General features: G+C 38.5%; 1 protein-coding gene across 1 annotated transcript in view; it reads right to left on the reverse strand.

Moving 5' to 3' along the window:
• DISC1 (DISC1 scaffold protein) overlaps positions 1-20,724 on the reverse strand; it is a 195,497-nt gene that overhangs the window by 119,753 nt on the left and 55,020 nt on the right. Inside the window, exons 5-6 of the mRNA XM_027683381.1 lie at positions 19,155-19,284; positions 14,541-14,776 (exon numbers count right to left, since the gene is read on the reverse strand). Of these exons, the coding sequence (XP_027539182.1) occupies positions 14,541-14,776; positions 19,155-19,284 (366 nt within the window). The remainder of the gene's footprint in view (positions 1-14,540; positions 14,777-19,154; positions 19,285-20,724) is intronic.

Raw genomic sequence — 20,724 nt, forward strand, 5'->3', positions numbered from 1 at the left:
AACTACAGTCACTTGTTCTCAAGGTAACTGTATATGAAATACCATTACTCAGTTTCTTTAGATCCTTAAAACCTACCAAATATTTACCAAATTGATTCAACAGTGGGTTGAAATTGAAGCATCACACTCACACGAACAAAGTCAAAGTTTTCCACATTTATAAACAAGTAGGTTCACTACTTTTATATTACCGAATCTAGTGTAAATCTGTACCTTTGGTTCCTGTAAATAAATTAATTATTTGCATTTTTAACATAAAGTTCAAAAAATCCAAGTCAAATCAAACATCAGGAGTTAGGATAGAGATTATTTTTGCAACTTAATACTTCCCTCCCTCCTACTTAGGAGGCATACACTTTTATACAGTGTTCAATCACTTTATCACACATTATTTTCTTTTCTGTCAGACATCTCAATTCTGTGTACATGACAGTCAGAACTCCCCATCAGCAGCATTTCAATTTTTCCTTTTACCTGTTATAAAAACTGTACTTCTTTCACAACCTACTGTTACTATTCTTCCCAAATAAGAACTATTAATTTATTTCTGAGCTTTTCTTTAGTCCTCGATGCTGAAACATCCAAACATTTCAGAAACATCACTGGGTTTATTTCAGTGATACTCTTGCATGATAAGGCAGTGTTGTATTCATTTTACAGGTGGAAGAAACACAGCTCACTGTTATTCAGAAAGCATGTTAAGACTGAGTGCCTGTTTTGACATGTACACATTTCCTGCTGCCTACCTCCTCTATACATTTCATTTTTCTTTTGGCAACATGCTCCTTCTTATTTTCCAAGCACAGCATTTACTGAGCCCTATTTCAAGAGTCAGCATTTATATGAGTCTGAATCCCAAAGCAACTGAAGTTGGACTTGCACTCAAGTGCTGATCACCTACAGAAAGGCTGGCTGGGCCATCCCAGCTGCACACAGGAGTGAGACAGTCTCAGACGCAGATTTCAGCATATCATTTAATCACATTAATAAGACAGCTGTTTGCATTGCTTTCCCTAATATTCTGCTTCATGGAGCACACACCTTTTCGATCTACAGCCCAGCAAGGCCAGTCACCTCATTACCACCCCAGGATGCAGGGGTCCCTCCAGCTCCAGATGAGGCAGCCCTCTCAGAAACGGCTCATGACAGTGTTAAGTCAATGCCTGTGTAAGGCAACAAACAGAAATGAAGCTGGCTAGTAACGTAAAAGTGGTTTAATGACATTTCCTACACAGCAGTCTCCAATTTCTCCCTTTTCTACAGCAATATATGTGCAAAACAGAAAGTATTACATGTGTAATGATGCCATTATCAGCTTCCTGCTTGCCTCTGGGCATGCCGGGGGGAATGAACTATTTAGCCACTTCTTTTCTCATGCTTTGGAGCTCCCAGTGACTTTCAGCATCTCCCACAATTGGCATCTGAGCTGGTCAGGTTATGTAAAAAAAAGCTGAGCTTTGTGTACAGATGTCAAGGGGAAGCAGCAAGGCTGCAGTGTGTAATTGAATGAATAATGGGTGACTGACCCAATTGTGCTGAAAATGCCTTATAAAATTCAACTCTAAAGACCCAGGTTATAATAAAATGTAAAGTGCAGTTATAGCCAGAAGAACAACAGTATATAGATGGCAACTCTATTTAACAAATCCCTTCCATGTGCTCTTCCCCTTATCTGTTTACTTTCCTCAAAGAAAGCTCCCCCGCCCCAGGTTCATACGTTTCACTGCTCTGCAGAACTCACACAGCTAATGGGAAGAGAGATCAATTTTTAACTTCCTTTAAAACAATACATCCAAAACAGCATTACAAACTAAGTCTGCATTGCTAACAAGGATGCAGAAGCCCACGCAGACTTTCAGGACCAGGTGCTCAGTGGGAAACAACACCCTCTTTAATACACAGATTTCTTTTTTGAGTCTGTATCAATTCACTGAAAGAAAGGTAAATAAAGAATCAAATACTGCTGCTTCAATGACAGAAAAATTATAGTTTTAAGAGAATTTTGCAGAGCTATAATTTTAAGGGATTTTTTTAATTAAACTGGCCTATACCAATAAAGGGTATCACTAGTAAGTAATTAATTTGACCAAAACTACTGATAGCTGCATTAACCACAGACTTGAGTCTAAAGAATCCTTTTGATACAGTTGCAGCATTCACACAGACGCTTACAAGTGTATTTGTATTATTTATGGTATGAATTTCACAGTAGTATCCTTTTTCAAACCCTTGTTAGCCTTCAGAGCTATACCATAGAAATCTCTTATCCCTTTTAGAGATTAGCCCAACATACGATGCACACACAGCAATCAAAACCATGTAAGAACCAGCCATAGTTATGAACTACAAACAGCTTTTAACTACGTTTATTCCCAGGTTGTTTTCTTCTACCACAAAACACCACCACAGAGAAGCCCGTCACAAGCTTTCCAATTAACTGACAAGCTAATGACCCACAAGAGAAACCAGGCAGTCAATACTGATTCATTCTACCGACAAAGAGCTTTAACAGCGATGATCTGTTACATGTGACTTGAACCAGAAAGAGTATTTTCTTTTACAAGCACCCTGGAGCATCATATTTCATTTTAAGAGGGGTATTCTGTCTGCTTAAAAGCTGCTTTAGGTATTACTACAAGGGTAAATGGCTTTAGAAAGAGCTCCTTGGAATAACACTAAATTCTTGCCTTGGAAGACATCCATAGTTTTGACCCATTGCTATTCTTCTCTGACAGAACAGCTAATCAAGAATTTGACAGCTTGTCCTCACAATCTTAGCAATCCATTATAAGGACCATTTAGAACCTACTTCTCAAATTCAATATAAGCTAACTCCATCACAGAGAAAGCAAAGTTCTTGACCCAGTTGCTGGAAGGACTAGAGTAAGACAGAAATTCAATTAACACAAATTTAACTGACTAAATATGCAGGAAAAGAAAGGTTTTTAGCACTTGCAGAACCACAGCAATCTATACATCATGTGCAATTTTTTCATTCATGCAGATGCCACGTAGGCCTTTCATTTAAATGACTTGCAGTGAACTTACACACATTAGGATCTGTAACGAGGACAGAAGAAAAGGAATGTAGACTTGCTATATCCTAGGGTCTCACTGTATACATACTAGACCAAAACAGGAAGGCAGGAGCTGAGGAAGGATGTAATTTCTGGATGATGAATGAAGTAATACTTTGACATAACATGGACTTCAGCTGGAGAGTTGCAGGAGGATGTGGGAATGCTGCATGTTCAGGAGCTCAGGCTGATCTGGCACGTAACAAGAGACAATGGGAAAAATTTAAAGATCCAAACACTTCAGGCAAGCCAGTGCCCCTTACTTAGCTCATTTTACTGACCTTAAAAAAAATAGCTACTGAGTAGGTTGAATTGTAATAACACAGAACCTGCTGAGATGATGATGTTTGTAATTGGGAATGGTGTGCAAGCTAAATAAAGGAAGCCAATTCAATGCAACAGAAGAAGACTAGGAAACAAGTAGTCTGGTTCACACATTCCTCACTCTACCATAGGCTTCCCACATGACTGCAGAGGACATTAAATGTCATGATATAATAGATAATGTTTAAAATGCCTTTTAAAGCATATTCCAAGAAGTTATGATTTGCAGGCAGGAATTACAGATACTATGGAAGTGGCTTTGTTCAGAGGAAGGCTGACTAGCACAATACTGGGAAGAATGGCTTTCTACTAAAGGAAGGCACGTTTCTGAATGTCTTTCCTTCTACTTTTCTAGTATAGTTTCCTTTGCATACCAGGCTATTACGTATTTATGTTTTGCTTCCTAAGAAAAAATTCAAAGAATGCAAACGGGCAAAAGGCAAGTCATGCTGTTCTACACATTCAAGATATACAAATATACACACTGCTTAAACAGAAACAGTTCCTGTATAAGTAATAAAATATACAGAGTAACAAAAAATGTAGTCAGAATGCAGTTTCCATATCTGCACAATAGAATATACCACGCATATGGTACCAGTGTAAAACAAATAAATCCTGTACTGAAAATTCTTATTTTTCATAGAGAAACTAAGCTGCCATCTCTGATCCCTGCCTGAAGATCATGAAAGACAAGAGTCCTTTAACAGTAAATATTCTCCTTTACATTATTGTCACCTAAAAAATTACTAAAGATCTTATTATTTAACTCCCTATCTCTACACCACAATATAGTGCTTAAGCAAAAAGCACTTTCATTTCTTAAAAACTAAGCACAAATCAGAACAATTTAAAATTACCCAAATTTGAATTTCTAATTCAAGAGCAACATCCTAGAAGCCACACTCATATTGTATGCATATGAGAAAGCATGATGGGCTGAACCCTCAATTCATATGAATATGTATTCCCTCCTAGATAAAAATCAGCAGATTTAAACAGTTTACAGTTTGAATTTGGCCAGGAGTAAGGACACTGCCTGCAAAGGATAACCTCATTCTAGTGATCACAGCCTGCACAGAGCATGGCTTTTACAATCTTATGTCTTCTAATGATTCCTCCTCCAATTCTGCAGTCACAAGAAGCTGTACTGTCTGAGATGATGAAAATATCTAAACCAAGCCCTACACTTCAAATCTTGCTTTTAACAGCAAACAAAAGCTGACCTTCAAAAAAAGCTTTTGTCCAGTCCTTTGCAAAAGGAATCAGAAGTGATACTTCGGGAACATTTGGTGTAAACATCTGTGACAGTCTACATCAAGCCAAAAATCCACCAAAAATCATAAGTCTAGGGACTTCACTGGGCCTTTAGGGAAGAAATCTACAATATAAAAATCAAATCAATCAATAACTTCCTTGTATCTTTACAGTTCCCTCAGTGGGTATATCTCAGAAAGTTTTGAAGACAAACCAGAAAACAAAGCTTTTGAATAAAACTATACTTAACAAGTGACAGCTTTAAGCTAGACATGTACAACTAGGACTAAAGAAAAAAAAAAAGAAAAAAAGAAAATATGCTTGTACCCAAAGTTTTCTTGAGTAAAATCAACAGATTCATTATTTACAGATATCATGCACAGATTTTTACCAGGACAAGACCACACTGTTGCTAGTCTTGAACTTCTGCTCAGTTAGGAACATTCAGGGCTAGATAGCATGACATGCACTAAGGTAAACCAGCACTTTTTGTTTTCTGAAATTCTTTACCACAAAGTTTGATTCTATCTAATCAAGGAAGACATTGGATAACAAGATTTTCATTCTATGTTCATAAGCCTGTCTGGGCTATATCTGAGTATCACCATACCAGGAAAGCAATTTTTCAGTCAAGCACATAAGTTCCTTTTCATCTGTGCAATGATCCATGGGACTTTAAACAATGAGATTTTCACAGCAGCACATCTCTGTAATGGGAAGCAAAATCATCCTTTAAACATAGTTCAGGCTTTTCTAAACAAACTCTGATTTTTCCTTGGATAACGCAGCCCACGGAAAACTTCTATATTATGAGAAAATTAGTTAACAATTATGAAAACACAAAATGTCTGCTGAACTGATGTGCTGAAAATCCAATTTCTCTGTCTAAACCTAATAGTGCTCTTGAGGCATGGACTTTTGACACTAAATAGGAGAAGAGTTGTGTTTAACTCATACTGAAAATGAAAATTCTGTCAGTTGCCAGAACTAGTCACCTGAATTAGAAGTAAAATGCAGAGTCTCACCTTGGAAAGCTTCCAACTTCAAAAATTAATCTGATCTGAGACAAAAAATATCAAGAGATGTACTTTAAGGCAGAGAATCATTGGGCCTTCTGCACATTTCAATCTACAGAGTTCTCCAAGGGTTCCCATATGAATGGGAATATGAATGACAACTCAGAATTTTGCACCAAGTGCTGAACCATCAGAGAGATAAATTTTGCTCCATCAATTTGCTCTTCTTCTAGCTCTGACTTGCTGAGCAATATTTCTTCACTGTTGCTTTATGTCAAGTATTGCTTCAATACATGTGCTTCCCCACACAGAATTTATCAAGAGGCAGAACCAGAAGCACGCTTTCCCAACATTTGTATGACCTCAGCTCACCAACAACATTTCTCACTTACTCATGGGTTGCTGGGTGACTGCACTTGTCTTCAATGACTCTTAAAGAGTTATACCTATATGACTATAAAAACTCATCATCCTGCCCAGCTCTTGCATACACTAAGAACTCTAAACTGAGATGGCTCGTCTGCTGCAGTGCTGCCAGCCACTAGGTCCAATTAGAAGGCCTGCAGAAAAATCAGAACATTAGATGACACTTCACAATTTTTTATAAGAATTATCAATAAGGGTTTTTTTAATGCCTGCAATAGCAATGAGGCAGCATCTCAGTATAGTTTTGCATTTTATAATATAAAATCACTCCAAAAGAAACAATCAGTTCACAGCCACCTGAGAATGCTGATGGCACCTTTAATGATTCCAAGCTCAGTTTTCATTGCCATGTAATGAGAAATCTGGTCCTGTAACACACCATTCAGAGCACAGAACTGGCTGTCTGAACCAACCATTCACATAGTGCCACTTTTCCCACCACTCTTGTGCCAGCTGATGCTGCAGGGTAGTTGAGGCAGTTGTTCCATCAGCTGCTACCCAAAACAGGAGCATCAGACTGAAAACAAAGGCAGAGTCAAACAGCTCAACAGCAGGAGCAGTTCATCATATCCTACCTAATACTTTCCCCAGATTTTCTGTATCAATAGATGCCCATTCTTCTGCCACATCTGTCTGGTGTGCAAAAAAACTAGGGCTTGCCCACAGCAGCTGCAATTATTCTCCTAAGAATAACATCCATTTTACTTCACTGGTTGAAAGAGCCTGTCCCTGGATGTTGTTGCTAGCAATTTCTCTTTGTTATATACAAACAAATTCAGTATTCTACATTGATTGGGGCAGCTGGTCATTTTTCTCTAAAGAGAAATAAATCTCATTGTGTGCATACCCAGAGGAATCAGCACATATGTAGCCTGGGCTTTATAGGCTGCTACGTCCCACTGGATGCTGTTCAAGCAAGCAGGGGGAACCAGATGCTCAGCAGGGAAAAACAGATTCCTCATTACACTGCACATGTGGGTACTCAAGCAAGTGTTACTCATCTTTCTGCTGGGACTTCTTCCTTCTGTTCAGAAGGACAAAAAAAATGCCTCTAAAATTGCTCCAAAATATTCAGGTTGCCAGCAGTGGTTCTGTCCTCTAAGATGGAAGACTTGCTTTCTCCTTTCCCTGCTGTGTTTTTATCCCTCTTGTTCTTCCCAAGGAAGGCCAGTGCCTACAGTGTGGGAGAAGACTTTGCAGAAGCCCTTTTTCCTCTCTCCAACAGGGTCTCCACCAGACCCAGTGGGATCAGAATCACTATGAACTTCAAAGCCACGTTTGCACCTTCACAGGAAGCAAATTCACTTCATGTGCTGAAGCACAGGCATTGTATGGCATGCCAAGCTTTCAGTACACAGTTACTCCTAGAGTTGCTGCCAAGAGTGAGAAAAAAAGAAACAAAGCTACTTGCCCATGGATTCTACCCTTCAACCCTAGGCAGAGAACAAAGGAATGAAATTAACCCTAGGTAGAAGACAAAATGGAGAGGAAAACACCTATCTATCTACAAAAAGAAAGCTGAGCCTCCTAATCAGTCAGATAACAAAAGATGAGGCAGAGCTCTTCCTTCACCTATGACTTGTCTTAGCCTCTCACAAAAGACTATAGCCAACTTCTTTGAGAAAGCCGAGATGATGATCTCATCGAAACACAAACCCAGCTGTGGGACTAGCTGAAAATAAGACAATCCTATTATCAAGGCTTGAGTTATGACATTTGATAAGAAATGTGGAGTTTCGCTTCAAAAGTCCCTTGGGGTAGAGGAAGCTGGCTGTGAGAAGAGTCCCTCTGAGGGCAGAGTCCTCCTCAGATGCCAGGGAACATCCTCTCTAGTTCTGCTCCTCAGCTGCAAGCCCACTGCTGCAGGTTTTGTGGAGGCGTAGCACACAGAATAAAATTGATCAATTAAACAAGAGAACTACAATTAAAAAAAATAGGGCTCCATACCATCTTCATTATATCTAGCTATAATAGCAGCAGTGGTACCAGTTAAGAATCCTGTAATCATATTTTGGCTCATCTCATGTAGCATAGTCAAAGACAGGTTTCCTACGACAGAGAACAGTGTTAAAATTCTGTGTTAAGCTCTCAAAAAAATAAAATCGGAGCGGCATGAAAGGGCCCTAAGTAAGGCAGTAAGGCAATTACTCAAAATGACCTGTGCATTCTCCTCACATCATAGAACATGATCTATCACCAATGGAAATTAAGTCAATCCAACAGACCTTAGGGGGCAACTGAAGCTGCCAGAAGGTTCCCATGCCCAGAGCTGGCACAGAAGTGAACGACAGGGAGGGCAGTTCTGCACAGCAGTTCTGGTGATGTACAGCACTTCTTCATCTGATGCAAACAGTTTTTCAATTCCTGCAGACTTTCAAAGCTAAAAATAACTGAACTAGTGAGGTGACTGAGCGCTCTCTCTTCCTCACTCCTACTACTTGATGATGAAACTCTAACTGTGGTGGACACTACACAAGTTACCTGTCTTGGCTGCGTATCTAACAACTCAAGACAGTCATTTCATCATGCATATCTATAAAAAAGGAAATAAAGGAGGGAAAGCTCTCATCTCTCATTTATCTATTTTACTCACTTGCATTCCTTTTTAATATTATCCTTTCCCTGGACTTTTGATATTTTAGAGGAATACCATGTGGACAGATAGCATGGTGTAGGTGTGACAGAAAGAGGTATTTTTTAAGAAGGCGAAAAAGAAGAAAATTTGCCATACGAAGCTGGGAACAGTACAAAGGAAGGAGCCCAGAAGGTTAATCCTTTCACACAGCACAGGAGCAAGTATCTTACACAGATTAGAGACATATGCACACAAACACACATCCTCAAACCACCATCAGTGAACTGTAACAGTATGTGGGAAGGCAAGTGGCTATTGGGTAGGGACAAGTGATAGCAGGAGGAGGAAAGTCTGGTCAGAAGGGAAGAAAGTCTTCCTGCAAAGGGAGCACCACAGGATTGCCGACATCCTCCCAGGGCAAAACTTGATGATGCAGCACAGGAAAATCATCCACCAAGTAGAAGACACAGAAGTAAATAATGTTGCAGGAAAAGGTAAAAGCAACATTGACTTGCTGAAATTGGCTCCATGTGCAGCCAGTCCCAGGACCAGCTAAAACCTCCCCAGTGCCAAATGAGGCCAGAAGAAATTAGAAAAATCATGCAGTGTGCTTAGAGGTCTACCAAACCATCAGGGTCTTCAAGGAACAACTTATAACACAGCATAGAAGTCCCTCCTGGAAAAAAAAAATCAGGAATATATTTAAAAAACAAAAAAAGTTTAGATCATTTTTGCTTCTAGCCTACCTATCAACATCACTTTCTACTTGTAATTAAGCACTACTATGGTTGTAATATCAGGAAAAACGGAAAACAACAAAAAAAATCCCTTCAAATAACTCAAGAAGTAAATCCAGAAGACTCCAAGAGTATCTGGCATTAAAAGTACAATTCAGTTCTCTGCTGTTCCACACACAGGCCCAGCAAAGAGTCACGAACATTAGCAGCCTGTGCACTGTAATATAAATTTTTTGATGCCATAAAGGCACTTCATCCCTCTGCTCTTTGTATTTGTGATACTCTTCTATTCCCAAAGGATATTTCTGATATGTAGGCACTGTCACAGAAATAGTCAAATTAAAACTCAAACCACACAGTAAAAAAGGACTTTCCTGGATATGATTGCATGTTTTCTAGTAAAAAACAGATATCCTTTTGAAAGAATAGACTGCAATTTGCTTTGCTACTTTAAAGCTAAGATTTTTGTTGAAAGGCTGATATCAATAAACATGGCTACATTAAGGCTTGCTCAGTAATTTCATGTAGCTTGCTAACTTTTAATTTGACTAGAATATATTTTGAAGATCAACAAAAAGCGTACCAAGCAGTCTCTCCTAATGACAAAACATGACAGCTCATTCTAAATGCTACTTTCCTAAATTACTGTGTGAAACTATATAAAAGCCTTTTTTCCTACTTTTCCCAAGTAAACCAAGTTCTCTTAAAAAAAACACCTGATCAGGCTTTGCCCTCAACTGAAGTTGCTGAATGCTTTGAGTATATTCCAACTAAAAAGGTTTACACCCCCCTGAGCATTATTTCACTTTGAATTCATCTTTCTCAAATGAGCTCCAAACATCACGATAGCAAAGTGAACTGGCTACGTAAGCCTTCAAGTTCAGTTCAAGTTCCTTGCAGCGCTGGCCATACTGAATAACTAATACATATCAATAGAAAATTTCCCTATCTTCAGAAATCCCACACAGCCACTGTAGAACAAATTCCTGTTAATTAAAAATCATTCCATGCAAAAAGTGGAAGAGGTGGAGCATTCAAATATTTTTAAAGGTAATTAACTGAATTTCTTTCAGCCAGCAATCAGTGCACAGACAATAGTCCAGATGGAACTTTGGAATTTATTTTAAGCACAACATGCTGTATGGACACATGCATCTGTAGATATGGATAAAAAAAAGAAAATGCTAAATGAAACTAAATATGAACTGAAGTATAAGAGATTTCCCCAGATTGTATTGTGGCACGAAAAAAAAACCCACCCCCCCAAAAAAAAAACTCCTAAAAAACCCAAACAGACAAAAAAAAACAAGTAAAGGAAATGAGAGGTACTGAAGTCAGTCAAATAATTAACATGGTCTTACTTTATAATTGGAAAATTCAACTTACACTAGGTTAAAACCATGTATTTCTGAAATGGTGTCCACCTCAGTAGCAAACAAGGAAATTATATATTTTGATATCTTTTGCAAACTCCAGGAGAGAGTGCCTCACACAAACACTCATACCCATTTTCCTCTGATTTCAGTATGTTGCCTTTAGTTAAAACACTAGCATGTGTCACAGTGCACACAACACCAGCTGGTCCCACCTTTTAAATACATCTCCGCACAACCCCATGGAAGTGAAGTGAGCTTTTGCCCTGCAATTTCCTCGTTTTATAAAAATGATTACACCCTTTAGCTTACCAAGAGCAATTAAGTCTCTCTGGATGAGCAAAACAACCACATTCTGTGGTCTCAACCTCAGTAAGAATTCCCTGTCAAAACATATTTCTTTGCCCACTAACCGGCAGGTTTTAACCCCATCTTCCAACAGCCCTCAAAGAAAGGTCCCAGGGTAACATGCCTAACATTTCTGAATTATTCAAACTCAAAGCATGCTCTAGTTGTTGACAAAGGTTTTTTGTTCTCAAAAAGTTTACCACATGCCAAAGACAAACAAGACAAAATAAATAATATTCCTGAAAAATAACAACAGTTGACAAGAAAAATAAGCTTAGAAACAATGCTCATCCCAATGTTACATTGCTTCGCTCTCTTCTTTCTTCATACTTTTATTTGGGCAACTCTTCTTCGTTTTATATATTCTCTCATGTTCCTCGAAGTTTGCCTCAATATGTTGTATTTAATAGCATTTAGCTGAAGAAAAATAATTTTTATTTTATTGTGAACTGCAAGCCACTGAATAAAATTCATTACAGCACAGATTGTATTAAGAGTGCTTTGCACTAGCTCTGCCTTGTTACTCCAATGCTAAATGCAATTCAGGTAGTCAGCAAATATTTATGCAAAAACACATTATAGCAGTACTTTACTGACTGGCACAACGCTGTTGGAATAAATACATAGTATCTTCCAACCCAGTAGCCAGGAGCTTGTAATGTACAGCCCACCAATGCTGAACAACTTTCCACATAAGCACTGATCTTCAGTATATGTTCATAAGTAATAGAGCTATCTGTGTGAGAAACAAAGCTAACTTTGGAAAACCTTTTTTTTTTTTCAGCAATTATTCATAAAATAAAATGCATGTTTCCAGAAAAATCCCTTAAAGATTAAATATCCCAAGACTTTGGAATTTAGAAGTAATATGCTGAACTTGCATCAATCAAGTATTTTAACCTGTTACCTAACATACAATACTTCTTTCACAAGAAGTACTGATTTAGAATAAGCCAATGCAAGTTGCAACCATGGAAATTCTGGCTAGATATGAGACAAAGGAAAAATTCATAGCAAGGGTGGTGAAATGTAGAATGCCTAGCAAGGCTGCAAAATCTCCATTCTTGAAGATACGCAAAACTTGGGCAGATGGAGCCTTGAGCAGCCTGATCTTATTTAGAAATTGTGGTCCTGCTTTGAGCAGTTTAACAAGATGACCTCCTAAATTATTCTAGAACTCTATGACAATGTAGGGGATGCCCACAGGCACACAGGAGATATACCCACACCAGATGTCTTACTATCTGCATGCTGCTTTTTCATCTTACAGAAAGAGAACAGAACATGACTGGATGCAGACATAAGATCACTGTACCTAAGATATGATGGACTGCACAGCTTTAAAAGGAAGCCACCTGTCACTTAAGCTCATTGTTAAACTGAACAAACTCTCACTGTTAAATAACTGCAGCCATTGCAAGGGCATTTTCTTCTCCTTAGCCCTTCCAAATATATAGCCTGCCCTGAAAGAAATAAATAGCAGAGAACCCTCGCTGGAAATGCGGCTGCTGACCTCCAAGCTGGGATGCTTTCAGCTACCTAAAGTAGCAAGTGGTTTGGGGAAAGAGATTTGAGAACCAAAGGCAAGGAAGTGGCCAAATCATAAAGTCAAGTGGTTGAGTCTCACAGCTGGACTGGAGATTTCAGTCTGTGCTCCCAAGAGAGCTTGTGCACTTTCCAATAGAGTAATAGACACAGCATAAACAACACTTGGGAGATTTTAATTCAGAGATAGCCACCATCTTCTGCAGAGAGGAGAGAAGCTGCTGAATAGACAGTAAGTGGTACCTTTGAAAGGCTGCATCAGCCAGATTGTGACATGGTCCTACCAGTTCACTTTGCTTTTAAGTTATGAAGAAGGAAGAAAAAAACAACCCCAAAATCAAAACATTAGCACTTAATTGCTGTTGCCACTTAATAGACTGTTGCCAACTCTCTCAAAAACTACAACCACCAGGTCTCTCTCATCTAGTTGAGTGCTATAATTATTAAACTTCTCCACTTTCCCAGAGTCAGACTCCTCTTGCCTGTTGGCTTTTGCTAGATTTCTGCTTTTGCATTCCCGGATACAATAAAGCCCAGCCTAAGAACTGTGATGAAGCATGCTCCCTGCCAGGACACTGAAATCCTTGACAGGTAAGAGTTTGCCCTGAGTCTGTAGGTTCAGATCTAGGCAGGCTACAGAGGACCTCAAACACAGAGCTTCCACATTTGGAACCAAGGACTCTGTCTCCTACGTGACCATGCCATAGGCGGGCATCTACATCACTACCATTAGTTATGGTCAGAAAAGGCTTTGGGGTTTTACACAAACACCCAACTATAACCTGAAATAGGAGATTTAAACTGTTTCCAAAGGCTTTCACATATGCCTAAGTATGTTTACTTGTGCAGCCCAAACCAGCATTTTTGCATCCTTTATTGGGTCTGAGATGGAGCTAACTTAGCAGCCCTCACAGTGCTGTGCTTTGCACTGGTAGCTAGAAAATTGCTGATAACACACCAGTGTTTTGGCTACTGCTGAGCAGTGCTAGCACAGCATCAGCACTGTCTCTCCAACATTCTGCCCTTCACCCCCCAGTAGGCTGGGGGTGGGCAGCAATTTCTCATGAACATAAATATCAAACTAAACCCAGTAAATATGAAGGGAGAAAAGAAATTGCAAGCTACGTAGTTATTGCTTATCTGGGAGAAATACAAGTTAGGATAAACAGGAATTTTATCTTCTCAGCAGTAGTATCACTTTCAAAGTCCTATCACCAGCATCCAGTTGAGTCTAGGCCCCAAGTGCTTCTATTGCTTTTGTAAATAAAGATGAGGTTATTTCCAAAACATTATCAAGAGTAGCTACTTTTCCATTTAAGGAATCATATGCTGTGCATGTAACTGTAGGTGTCCCAGAAGTATTCACACTGCCTCCTTTCCCCCACTACCTCAAGTCCACTGTCTGAGTTTAACACTCATCACATTGGACTTTATTATGATTATGAGTTTACTGAAGCAAGCAGCATCTCTAATATTTATTTGAATGGTGCCTAGTACACACTTTCAGGTTGTGAGAAATGTTTTAATCACTGCATTAACAAACTGGGAAAAAAAAATCCACCAGTTAACAAGAAGAAATGGTGTAAACTGATGATAGGTATTAACAATTGATGGCTGCATATGCTCTCTATAGGTGACCCTTTATCATAAAAAACCATTAAGTGCAAGACCTTCAAATAACTACAACCCCTTCCTGAGGAAGTACATCAATATTAGAATTTCAACATCTCTTCTCAGAAAATTTTCCAGAGTCTGAATGCAGCTAATTAGCTGGCGCTATCACAAAGAAAACAACTGACAACCAATTCAACAGAACATTGAGGAAGATACAAGACTCTACATCTAAATTGAAATTTAGATACCTCTTTATTGTTCCTGGAAGATCTAGACTGAATGGAATTTGATAGGAGGCTGCTAAAGTGTCATCCACAGCCTTGTTTATTTCCTGCAGTTCTCTCAAAGAAATGCAGCCAAGTAAAGCAGCCAGTTCACAGTCCTGTGACTGAATAAGTCTATCTTGTTCTTCAATTTCTCTTCTTAGCTGTTGATCTTTTGCTTCTAATATGGTCAGTCTTGTTCGGAGGTCTTCAATTTCTTTCTGCATAGAACAGAGACCGCAGTTTACTATATAAACGCTCTTAAAGAAACCCCTCTGCCCCTAAAAAAAACACAGTACAAGTCTCAAGAGTTAGCATGAATTAAGTCTGTACAATTTAGCACAATATTAAATGAGAAGACATTCTTTTGCTGACATGCAAGACTCTTACGTTGGTTGTATTTAGAAACTCCAGCATTTTCAATTCCTCCCTTCCAACATCAAATTCCAGGTTTCTCTTCCAACACTCACTGTCAGTCATCTTTCACTTTTAGAATACAGAGGTATTTCCCAAGTTAAAAATTTTCAGGAAAAAAAAACCAAACAAACAAATCTTAGTTCAACCATACAACAGAATCTCACTCTACAGACTGGCAACTGAAGTGATCTGTCCTCCTGCAGAATATCCCCGCAATGGTTCCTCTAGGCCTCCAGTCCAACACAAGGCACAGGATGCAAGTGGAGAAACACTGACTAACCGGATAGCCCTTTTGATAATTAACACTTCATTTTAATGAAGAGCACAAAATCCCTCTCTGGACTTGAAACGGCCAGAACTTCAACCTCAGTTGCACCAATCTTGCTAGAAGTTCAAACTCTGTGCATTATGATACTGATGTTCCTTCAAGAGCACGTTATAATTTTTAGAATCATAGACGTGTACAATCACTAATGTTGGAAAAGACCCCTAGGATCATCCTGTCCAACCTTTGACCAAACACCACCTTGTCAACTAAACCATAGCACTAAGTGCCACGTCCAGTCATTTCTTGAACATTTCCAGGGATGGTGACGCCACCACCTCCCTAGGCAGCCTGTACCAATGCCTGACCCCCCTCTCAGTGAGGAAATTCTTCCTGATGGCCAACCTGAGTTTCCCCGGTACAGAGGCCATTTCCTCTTGTCCTGTCACTAGTTACATGGGAGAAGAGGCTGACCCCCACCTGGCTACAACCTCCTTTCAGATAAGTGTAGAGTGCGCTAAGAACTCCCCTGAGCCTCCTCTTCTCCAGGTTAAACAACCCCAGGTCCCTCAACTGCTCCTCATATGACTTACTCTAGACCCTTCACCGGCTTCGTTGCTCTTTTCTGGACACATTCCAGCACTTCAATGTCCTCCTCGAAGTGAGGAGCCCCAAAAAAAAAAAAAAAAGCTTCACAAATTTGCATCCTTGTACAGGTTTTTCCTTGAAAACCAAACAGATAGTTTGCATCTTCAAGAAGTCTGTGTTCCTGAGTCAAAGGTATTTAATATATGGCCCTTGGCTCATTTGTACCAGAATTTGAAAAGCAATTAGGAAATATGGAGGGAAAAAAAAAAAAGGAATATTTGTCAAACTAGCTGAATGCCATACTGAAGAATTTGCTTCTATTACTACATTTCTTACTGTCTCTGTGAAACCTTGCAAGCCACTTAAACTATTATCTTCACATGCAGCCACAGACTACATTCACCATTTTTAATACAACCCGCAAGAGAGGTCTCTGACAGGCCATCTACAGGCTCTCGACAGAAATCAAAGCTCAATTCCATGCTCTGACCCCATTTAGTCCAATTAATAATAAAAATGAAAAACAAAATTAAAACCACAAATTCAAAACTAAACCTTTAACAGGTAAATAACTAGGCATTACAAAACTGACATTAGAAACAGTGTGGTTTTTTATGGCAATTCACTTCTTCGTTCTCCATCTTTAAAATGGCAATAAGAATATCTCTTCACTTAAAGTGGTGTTACAGATAAAATTGTTTTGAATCACTAAGATGTCATATTGATTAATACTGTATAAAGAGTCCAATCACTAATTAATAGATTTTAATCCAAAATAGGGTTTGAGTGGCATAGAGTAAAGGGGTTCTAAGACCAAATACTGAGTAATGAAGATAAAAGAGTATTCTGAACAGACACTTTCCATCTTGAGCAATGTATGAAGCAGGGATCCGGGGTGGGGGAGGAAGGCAGCCTTATATAATTAAAGACTCATAAAAACATACATACCATGCACAGATAACTAACTTGGGCATTTCTTTGCTTTTTCAGAGCTTCACTTTCAAACCTTAACATTATTTTAATGTTTTCAATATAATTTATGTGAAGTTTAGTTCATTAATGCTCATTTTGTCAACAAATGTACTTTCAGGTTTGCTGCACTGTAACTAGCTTCTGCAGTATCACTTAAAATAAGAAGAAACAGTCCTTGCACATTCAAAGGTTGGCTAGCTCAAAAATTTCAACTTATAAATAGTGCTGTACACTAGATTCATCAATTACTTTCCTCCTTTTTTGGTTTTAGATTTAGCGACAAGAGAATGCTGTGGCCCATGTTTCAACTCACAGGCATTTGTCAAGGATAGAAAGGTCAGCAGACCAAAAAACATCAGTTTTGTTTCTTTCAGTCTCAAATTAGGCTTTTAGTGTGCACAAAGGACAATTCTGTCTGTATTACTGGTTTGGGAATACTGCCAAAATCTTAATAGGCCCTACTTAATACAAAGACTTTACATATTCTGTGAAAAAGTAGTAATTGCAATCACTGCAATAAGCAACCTACATTGGAACAGAAAGGAAGATGAACAGAATCTGGTTTTACAAACACACTTTTAGTACTGAAGTGTTATTACAACATTAATAGATAGCAGAAGCACACAGTCTGCATTCACAGAGAGAAAGCTGCCCTGCTTGGGAATAGTTCACAGGCATTTTTGGGAGCATGGAAATTTTAGTCAGTAAACTGGAATTCTCCCGCGTTCTTTTCTAGAAATGCCAAGAAGCCGTTAATGTGCTCTTGGTCAGCCTCCAGGGACAGATAAAAAGGACTTGAAGTCTCACCATGGAGCAGCAGACAATATTCATCCCACTAAACATAAGCTGAAGTTTTATTCTGTGGATTTGAGCTTGAACAGCTATTTCTAACACGACAGCTAATCAGTACTGATGCTAAACCTCCAGCTTCACTTACAGGTTTGTGTTCTCCACGAAGTACAGATTGCAGTAGAAATATAATTATATAAATTTTAGATACTGTCACAGGTTTTCAAATCCCTGAAGACAAATGCAGAAGCAGCAGGAGACAGGGAAGAAGGGAAAGTAAAGAAAAGTGGGGCTGAGGGGGGAAAAAAAAATTATTTCTGATCATGCAAGATTTTGGGCAGGACCAATCCTTAAGGGGTGCTGGGAGCAACCAATCATCACAGGTTAAGCCTTTCCCAAACCTTGAATTCCGAATAATTTTAATTAAATGCTAATAAATAGCATGCCTGTACAACAATGGGGTAATTTCTCCCTAATAACTACACAGAAATAAAGATTCAGCTGGACCAAGTATAAAACATTAGCTGTTGTGGAGTTTCAAGTAAAGCAGTTTTCCATTCAATATCTTGAGGTGGCTGCTGAATGTCTGGATTAAAATAGTTTTCTGCATAGTGATACTGTTGAACTACTCTTATACGTTGATGAAGTAAATCTAAACAATACAATGGTGATGACTAGGATAGAAAAGATTTCTTCAGCTAAGTAAGACTTTGAGATGATCACCTAAGATGCTTTTCTCTCTTTCCAGGTTTTATTTTTATACCTATAGATGTAGATATATATCTGTGTGTATACGAACACACAGATTATTATACTATTTGATCCACCAAAGCAATGAAAGTATCACACAAAGAGATTTCAAGATAAGAGCACAGAAAAAAAGGAAAATTAAGTCTACTACTCTCTAAGGTGCCACATTGCCAACTATAATCACCAAGGTCTAAAAGACTTATAAATAGACAGTAAACTCATAGTTTTGAAGGACAGTGAAAAAAAGACCTAAATTTTGCTTAAAAGGCTTGCAGATTTAAAATTGGACAGAAGCCATCTTAAAAACATTCCATTTGCCCACATTGTGACATAACATGTCAGTGTAAAGCTATTGTTAGCAAATGCTGACTGCTTCATGATGATTCCTTCATCCTTATGAAAACCATCAATCATCTTTCAGGAATAAAAGCTGGTAAATCATGTATTTATAATAAATTCTAACCAGAAGCAGATGAAAACTTTTTGTCTTTAAAAAAAAACTTCTGAAGATCATTTTAATATTAAAATGGCAAATTATAACATAAAAAGCACACTTAAAAAGATAATGAGGAAAGTTTAAGCATGCACACAAGCCACCAAGCCTTCTAGCTCTGCTTCTCTGTAATGAGATTAACACAATTCCTGTGGCTGCCATCTCCAATCATCACTTAGATTATCAACTGGACTACAGCCAAGGCTCTAATTGCAACACAGAAGCAAAGTTGCTACTACAATAAATTTATTTAATTCTGTGTGACAGCTTACAAGCTTTACCCACACAGCACTGGTTCTTACACAGAACTCTGCAGTCCAGTTACCTGTAACCATTTCTTTTCTTGAAAAAGCTGGCTTCGTTTTGTGGCCGAAACCTGCATCCTCTCTTGGTAAGTTGATCTCAAAAGTTTATGTTCTTTTTCATGACAAAGATAGTTTTCTTCATGTCTAACCCTTTGAAAAAAACATGACAAAAGCTAAAAATTAGTGTTACCGACAAGCATCAATGTCTCAAAATTAAACAGATCAGAATGCTACATGTTACCTTTAGAGTCATAACGCTCCATCACCAGAATGATTACATCTTAAACAGATATAGTTAGGGAACAAGAGACTTTTCCTTGGCATATCTTCCTTTGTTATCTCAAACATTTACACTGTTTTTACAACATGCTGAAGAAAGAAAATGGAAAACTTGTGTAGCTTCAGGCCTCCTCCAGCTTTTTCATATTTCAGAAATTTATCCATCACTGCCTTGAAAGAGACAAAACTAAGGCATCTAGTTTCTATCAATACAGAGAAATATCTCTCTTAGACAGAAGTTTAGAAACTTGCCAAAGCCATTTTTGCAGCTTCTGTCAGCTTTTAGAGATTACATTAGAGATCATCTGGAGTGTTTGCACGATGCCTAATTTTACTTCTCTCTTGCACAGCGAGTTCTTTCAAAATTGCAGTCAGTGGGTTTCCTCACAGTGGTTTGTACAACCCCCAGTCGTAAATGTTAGCATGACTGGACCCCAAGGAAATCAGCGAATTATGTTAAGTATCAATTCTATAATCAGCCTCTCAAAATGCACCTGCAAACAATGCAAATCTATTTTGCCTTGCACGTTCCTGCTTAAGGGCACATACACTTGGCAAGGCCAATTGCATTTTTGTGTCCATCTCTAGAGACAAGTACAGGCATTTCCACATAGAGGGTACAGGTGCATTTCAGTATCATATTTAAAAAATAGTCTCAAACAAAGAATGTTTTTGAAGTATGATTTCCCACTGTAATCTTGCAAAGCAAATATATCCATGTCACATACAAAACATGCATCACAAGTCTGGTTTAAGCATGATTAATCACGCAATTATGATCTCCATACACAGCTGTTGAACAAGCCTGTAGAACAAGAAGTTCTCATCTATTCTCCAGGACCATCAAAAGACCAGCATGCTTTACTCCCTCTCTATGGGCTGAAGAATGTACTGAAAAAACAAAAGAAAACCTTGGCCCTAAAATAAATATCATTAAGCAAAATAAACATAATGACAGAAACTATATTTCTGTAATAACAGCGCAGATAAAAGCGACATCTGTATTAGGAGGTGTTAAGACCATCACTGTGCCTTACAATCATTATAGGTTCCTGTGGACCCAACCAACCACACGGCCCAGCAGCTCTGAAGCTACTTCCTTCAGTTGAACCTGCATCTTTCCTAGAGAAGTATGTAATAAATTTCCAAGTGGCCAATCAAAGTTTAGGAAAAATTCTCAGAACCTTCTTGGAAATCCCATGTATATCTGCCTACTTGGTACTGATGGAACAGAAACAAGATCTCTCTGATCTCATCAAACCTGGGTGACTGCACAGTGCTGTTTCCTAAGTTAAACATAACCAAATCTGG

Source organism: Neopelma chrysocephalum, unplaced genomic scaffold (assembly GCF_003984885.1).
Source record: "Neopelma chrysocephalum unplaced genomic scaffold, ASM398488v2 Primary Assembly neopelma1_23, whole genome shotgun sequence".
Taxonomy (NCBI): domain Eukaryota; kingdom Metazoa; phylum Chordata; class Aves; order Passeriformes; family Pipridae; genus Neopelma; species Neopelma chrysocephalum.